Source organism: Vipera berus, assembly GCF_964194415.1.
Source record: "Vipera berus genome assembly, chromosome: 2".
Taxonomy (NCBI): domain Eukaryota; kingdom Metazoa; phylum Chordata; class Lepidosauria; order Squamata; family Viperidae; genus Vipera; species Vipera berus.
The window spans coordinates 81,795,414-81,802,662 of NC_138203.1; the positions used below are offsets into that span (position 1 = coordinate 81,795,414).

The 7,249-nt window shown below is 37.0% G+C and overlaps 2 protein-coding genes across 2 annotated transcripts; one reads left to right on the forward strand and one right to left on the reverse strand.

Moving 5' to 3' along the window:
- Positions 1 to 1,085: 1,085 nt before the first annotated feature.
- LOC308662749 (interferon epsilon-like) lies at positions 1,086 to 1,694 on the reverse strand (the record flags this gene model as incomplete). The annotated part of the gene is made up of 1 exon (XM_081318891.1): positions 1,086 to 1,694. The coding sequence occupies one exon, from the start codon at positions 1,692 to 1,694 to the stop codon at positions 1,086 to 1,088; it is 609 nt and encodes a 202-aa protein (XP_081175017.1).
- Positions 1,695 to 5,379: 3,685 nt separating this feature from the next.
- LOC308662750 (interferon kappa-like) lies at positions 5,380 to 6,045 on the forward strand (the record flags this gene model as incomplete). The annotated part of the gene is made up of 1 exon (XM_081318892.1): positions 5,380 to 6,045. The coding sequence occupies one exon, from the start codon at positions 5,380 to 5,382 to the stop codon at positions 6,043 to 6,045; it is 666 nt and encodes a 221-aa protein (XP_081175018.1).
- Between the last annotated feature and the right edge of the window lie 1,204 nt (positions 6,046 to 7,249).

Genomic DNA, 7,249 nt, shown 5'->3' on the forward strand with positions numbered 1-7,249 from the left:
TTAAGTATCTTGTCCTAATCATCACAACATAAAACATAAGTTAATTAAATGGAAAGAAAACCTAGGAAATGTATTTCATGATGGAAATCATAAGCACGGGATATTTGTCCAACAAAACTTCAAAAGGTTTCCGAAGGTGGAAAGAATGTTTTTCAATATCTGCTAGGTGGATATTTTATAGAGATTCTGCCATTTTGACTTCTATTTTTACTTAAGTAAAAGAATTCAGGAAGTGGTAAAAATAATTTTATGTTTTCTGAAGATATGTCAAAGTCATCAGTGAAAGATAAATGGTTCCATTTTCCTGATTTTGTTGCAACACTAAGAGCACATCAATCTAGAACAAAAAGAGAAGTTTTAAAATTGAGTTTTACAATTATTGCAATTATAAAACATTTCCCTTTTTTAAACTGAACATTTTTAACATATGCTGGACCATAAAAAAGCTGAACCATAAAAAAGGCTGAGCGCCTAAGAATTGAGGCCTTTGAACTATGGTGCTGGAGAAGACTCCTGCAAGTCCCTTGGACTGCAAGGCGATCAAACCGGTCAGTCCTAGAGGAGATCAACCCTGACTGCTCTTTAGAAGGCCAGATCCTGAAGTTGAAACTCAAACACTTTGGCCCCCTAACGAGAAGGAAGGACTCACTGGAGAAGAGCCTAATGCTGGGAAAGATTGAGGGCAAGAGAAGAAGGGGACGACAGAGAATGAGGTGGCTGGATGGAGTCACAGAAGCAGTAGGCATGAGCTTAAATGGACTCCAGAAGATGGTAGAGGACAGGAAGGCCTGGAGGAACGTTGTCCATAGGGTCGCGATGGGTCGGACACGACTTCGCAGCTAACAATAACAACATATGCATACCACTCACAAAAAAATGAAAGATTCTATTCCAGTTAGTGACCTATTTTAAAATACAGTGCTGAGATTCTGGATATACGTATCTTTTTTATTTATTTATGTAGCAAAATGGAGTAAGCATTAAATTTTGCCTTCAAATAACAAATCAAAATGATGAGAGCCTTTTACTGAGTTGATTGAAAGGACTGCACTGTATGCTAGAAATATTCAATTTGGAGTGATTATCTAAGTACCTTCACTTGGAATCCTTTGATTGAGTTGGTTAATCCACTCAAAACATTCTCTGACTTGAATCTGGATAATCTTCCAGGCACACAGGTTGTACTCTTTGTTTTTCAAGAAGTGTCTGAGCCTCTGAAAATATCTTTTCACTCTCAGCCTGGTGAACTGCAGTTTCTGACCTCTTGGAGATCTGATGCCATGTTCCACCTTAGTATTCCAGCAAGTTTCTGCCTTCTTTATCTCCTGATCTAATTCAATGTGGAATTCTCTTAGTGAGTTCTCATCCCAAACTAATTCACTATGGCTTTCCTTGAAGATGAGGTCTATCTGCTGGAGAAGTTCTTTGATAGCTACCTTGGCATTCTCCCCCTGTAATTTGTTTACCATATTCATCAGATTTTCTTCACTGGTATAGAATGAGGAATCTATGATGTCCCTGATACATTGTTGGGGAATGGTTGATCCTATATTTCTTGTTAGGAGATTCAAGTTGCCCAGGTTGGCTTCATGTAGCCTGCTGCGAAGTTGGTTACAGTCTTGGGATGAAATTTCAGTGAAGAAGATCCCTAGGCAAATGAACAGACACCAATATCTTGTGGTCATAGTAGACATGTTGGATGAGGGCTTCAAGGTTTATTCCTTGGAAAGATTCTTTGAAAGATTCTTTGGAATGCGTTGTAGTGCTAAATAATGTCTCTGTATTTATACATTGAAGTATTAAACTTTTTTTTCAGTTTATAATGTGAAGATACTGTGAGATTTAAAAGCCCAAAAAGGAAAATAAATAAAAGTTATTCTTTTATAAATTGTATAAAATGTAACACCAATGAATTGTATCAAATGTAACACTAAGATGTGGGGCTATCTATTTCCTGCTCAGACAGAGAACTCACAAACGTAATCAACAAAGTTCTTTTGAAATGTTAAAAAGCTTCCGAGAGACAGGAACATTGGCCCAAGGTGGCAATTACAACCAAGGTGGAAATTACAAGTAAACGAGATAAGATCTAGATAAGATCATAACGGATAGATGGAAATGGTCAGAAGGACCCCTTTAGAAATAGGAAACAACTTCAAAGAATGACTTAAGCTTCTTAGGAATGGCTGTATTGGGAAAGAGTATAAAATGCCTACTTTGAAACTTGCTCAGCGTGCTCTTTGAACCCAGTCCAATTTGGGAAGGGTCTAAGAGGCCGCGTTTGCAAACGCTTGCTTTCTTTATTATTTTCAATTTTCTTCTCAATAAATCTTTGCCTTTGTTAACCAGACTTGTCTTCGAGTTGTGAGTATCAGATTTTGGGCTTTTAAATCTCACAATCTCTTGACTTTCACTTTTCTGCTTCAATATTTTTATTTAAAAACTTATATATGTGAAAAGTGCTAATTGGAGAAGTGGCTACTATTTAGAAAACAGCATGCATTTCTTGAAAAAAAAACAATGATAAGAAAAGTACCTTTTCTTTATTATAAACATTTAAATCCCTTGCTTCTAATTTAGCTCCATTTCAGGGTGTTTTGTAGGAAGAGGTATATGGACTGGGTCTTTCCCCCCCCCCCCCCCCGTTGGGTTTCAATCAGCTTTTTGATATCAAGGGGAAGGCTTCTTACTTTCTTCATTCCCCTCTCACATTAAAAAAAGAAACATGTAGACAAAACCTACTACTTGACATGATTTATTTTTAGAAGACTGATCTTCTGAAGATAAAGAAGGTGGGAGTTCAGCTTTCCATCCAAAGTGCTGTAAAGGTTGGCTTTTCAAGGCCAGCTCTCAAGAACATCTTATCTGCTATTTGATAAGGGACTGCCAAGCTACATCTGGCAAAATTCTATATTGACTGACTGGACAGTGAGAGACCATTACTTTAATATTTGTGTGTATTTTTCTTTTGTCCCATTTCATTTGATATAAGTGCAGATCAAGGTGAAAACTCCATAAGTTTATTATCTTCTCCCCTCTCCTGTCAGGTAAAAAAATTCTAATCTGTCTAAACTGTTTTTAGAAACTATTTCACTAAGACATAATTAAGTGAAAAGTAACTCTTTTTTTCCTTAATAAAGCCTGAAGTCAGTGCTTCATCACTGGAGGTATTCAAGGAGAGACTGGGCAGCCATTTGTCTGGAATAGAATAGGATAGACAGGAGGTTGGATTAGAAGACCTCCAAGGTTCCTCCCAGTCCCTTTATTTCATGTTCTACATTCTATGTTGTCAGATTAAATGAAATAAACTTTGATGAAAGCTTACATAATGTAGTTTTAATTGCCTTAAAATACGAAGGTTAGGTCTTTAGTCATCCAAAATTAGTGAGGTTGAATGACCACAATTTTCATAAAAGCTTATGAAACATGAAGGGGACATGGTGGCTCAGTGGGTTAGGACGCTGAGCTTGTCGATCAGAAGGTTGGCAGTTTGGCAGGTCGAATCCCGAGTGCCGTGTAACAGAGTGAGCGCCTGTTACTCCTCCCAGCTTCTGCCAATCTAGCAGTTCGAAAGCACGTAAAAATACAAGTAGAAAAATAGGGACCACTACGGTGGGAAGGTAACAGCATTCCGTGCGCCTTTGGCATCCAGTCATGTCGGCCACATGACCACGGAGATGTCCTTGGACAAGCGCTGGCTCTTCAGCTTTGAAACGGAGATGAGCACCGCCCCCTAGAGTCAGAAACGACTAGCACGCATGTGCGGGGGAACCTTTACCTTTACCTTTATGAAACATACTAGTCTTTATTGCAGTTCACAGCTTAGGTAGTTTGTCTTCCAGGTTATGAGGTTAAATGATCTAAACCTTGGTGAAGATTTACGTAACATACTAGTACTAGTCTTCATTTTTATTACGAGTTGAATTTTAGGTAGTTTGCCCTCCAAAATTGATCAGATTGAATGCATAAAATTTTTATGACAGTTTATGAAACATACTATTCTTCATGGCAATTAAAAGATGAAATTTAGGTAGTCTACCAAAGTTATGATGTGAAATGATCTAAAATAAGATGCTTATTTAGGTAATATTCTAGTTTTCATTGTGTGAAAATGTCAAACTTAGGTCTTTAGTCATCCAAAATTTATGAGGTTGAATGAGCAAATTTTTCACAAAAGCTTACCCAGCTTGCTAGTCTTCACTGAAAATAAGAGTTGAGATTCAGTTGATTAGTCTTCCACATTTTTAAGTTAAATGAGCTACATTTTGATGAAGTCTTAGCTAAGATACTAATTTTCATTTCCTTAAAATGTGAAATTTAGTTCTTTAGTCATCCAAAATTTGAGGCTGAATAACCAAAATGTTCACAAACGCTTATACAATTTTGCATTGTTCAGTGCAATTAACAGTTGAAACTTTAGGTCATCCAAAACTTTAGTCATCCAAAATTTGTGAGGTTGAATGACCAAAATTTTCATAAAAGTTTACCTAACTTACCAGTTTTCATTGCCATTAATAGTTGAAAGTTAGCTAGTTAGTCATCCAAAGTTTATGAGGTTGAATGACCAAAATTTTCACAAAAGCTTACACTTTTTTTATTCTTTGTTGCAAATAACAGTTAAAAATTTTAGAGTTCCAAAAAAAGGCTGAATGACCAAAATTTTCATAAAAGCTTACACAACTATGTATTGTTCATGGCAATTAACAGTTGAATCTTAAGTGATTCAAAACTTTAGTCATTCAAAATTTATGAGTTCAAATGACCAAAATCTGCATAAAAGTTTATACAGCTTTGTATTGTTCATTGCAATTAACAGCTGAAACTTAGGTCATCCAAAATTTTAGTCATCCAAAATTTATAAGATTGAATGACCAAAATTTTCATGACAGCTTAGGAAATGTACTAGTCTTCATTGCAAAATTAAAAGTTGAAGCTTAGGTAGTTAGTCTTCCAAAGTTATGAGGTTAAATGATCTGGACTTTGATGAAAGCTTTTCCAGTTTTTATTTTATTGTGAAACTTAATTCTTTAATTATCCAAAATTTATGAGGTTTTAGTGACCCAAATTTTTATGAAAGCCTATGAAACATACTTATCCTTGTTGCAATTAATCGTTGAAGCTTAGTCTTCCAAAGTTATGAGCGTAAATGAATTAAACTTTGATGAAGGCTTATGTATCATACTAGTCTTCATGCCTATTAGGAATTGAACTTTAGGTAATTTGTCCTCCAAAATTTAAGGTCAAATAACCAAAAATTTAATGAAGGTTACATAATACATTAGTTGAACCTAGGTAGTTAGTTATCAAAATTTATGTGGACATTACTAACCGTAGGGAGGTTTAATCCCCGATGATATAAATACCACAACTAAATGAAAAATGCAGCAGATCTCAGAAAACCTTTTGAAAGAGCTAATCAGCAATTACTATCTCACCTTCACCATGATTATGAAAAATTGCTGTCTCTATATTTGCATATGGATAATCTCCTTTGGTGGAATCTCTTCTCAGAACTGTAACCAACTTCAGGGGAAGCTACTAAAAGCCAACCAGGTTAACTTCAATCTTCTAAGTAGTAATATAAGACCAACCATTCCTCTACAATGTATGAAGGACATCATAAATTTTTCATTTGAAAAAATATTGATTGATATGAATGATGAATCCCAGGTGGACATTGCAAAAACAGCTGTTAAAGAAATCCTCCAACAGATAGACATTATCTTCCAACAAAGTCATACTGAACTGGTCTGGCACAAAGTCTTCTTAAAAGATTTCCGCATTGGATTGGATCAGCAGATTAAGATGCTGGAAACTTGTGAGAATTCAGAGACGAAACAAGCCACCACATCTCCAAGGAATCAAAAATTGCAGCTGACCAGGTTGAGAATAAAAAGATACTTCCAAAGGCTCCATGACTTCTTGAAAAATAAGAACTACAATTTGTGTGCTTGGAAGATTGTCCAGATCCAGATGAAGGAATGTTTTGAACTGATTAATCACTACATCCAAAAGATTCCCTCTAAAGTTATTGTTGATTTCTGAAAATGGTTGTTTTGAGCTAAAAAAAAGGGGGGGGGGGAGAAGCTTCACATGTATCTCTAGCATGTAATTTGTTTAATAAAATAAATGCTATCATTATGCTAATTTTTACAGGTGACATGATCAAAATTCAGGGTTTGGGCAACCTGTCCACATTTAAGACAGCAGGGTTTATATAGTTATATGATTTTTTATTTTTTATTTTAAAAAATAATTAAAACTTGAAGCTTGGGCACTTAGTTCTCCAAGGTTATGAGGTTAAATGATCTAAACGTTCACGAAAACTTATGAAACACACTAGTTTTCATTTCTTAAGATGTGAAGCTTAGATCTTTAGTCATCCAAAATATATGTGGTTGAATGACCAAAATTTTAATAAAACTAGGCATGTGCTTATACAAGCATGTCTTACATATGTCTGAAATGGAATAGGGTAGGGGTCTTCAAACATGGCCCTTTTATGCAGTGGTGGGATTCAGCCGGTTTGCACCACTTCGGCAGAACTGGTAGCTCATTTTTTGTTGCCCAGGCCCAAAATGGACTTCTGGAAGTGGCATCCACACAGAGAACTGGTTGTTCACATATTTGAATCCCAGCACTGCTTTTATGACTTGTGGACTTCAACTCCCAGAATTCCTCAGCCAGGAATTCCACACACACGACTCAATTGCTTCAGGTGAGGTGGAAAAACTAGCAGGGATGCTGGAAATCTTAATTCCATCATTTCTGTAGGGGGCAGAGTTAGAGAAAATTGACTTCTAGGCTCAGTGGGTTAGGACGCTGAGCTTGTCGATCAGAAGGTCGGCAGTTTGGCGGGTCGAATCCCGAGTGCCGCATAACAGAGTGAGCACCTGTTACTCGTCCCAGCTTCTGCCAACCTAGCAGTTCGAAAGCACGTAAAAATGCAAGTAGAAAAATAGGGACCATGACGGTGGGAAGGTAACAGCGTTCCGTGCGCCTTTGGCGTCTAGTCATGCCGGCCACATGACCGCGGAGACGTCCTCGGACAAGCGCTGGCTCTTCGGCTTTGAAACGGAGATGAGCACCGGCCCCTAGAGTCGGAAACGACTAGCACACGTGTGCGGGGGAACCTTTACCTTTACCTTTATAGTTTTCCAGTGGGCACTATTTTCTACTAGTTTGATGAATGATATAATTCAGAATTCAGAGCTAGGGTTTAACTTGCAGGAGTTGGAAGGGACCGTGG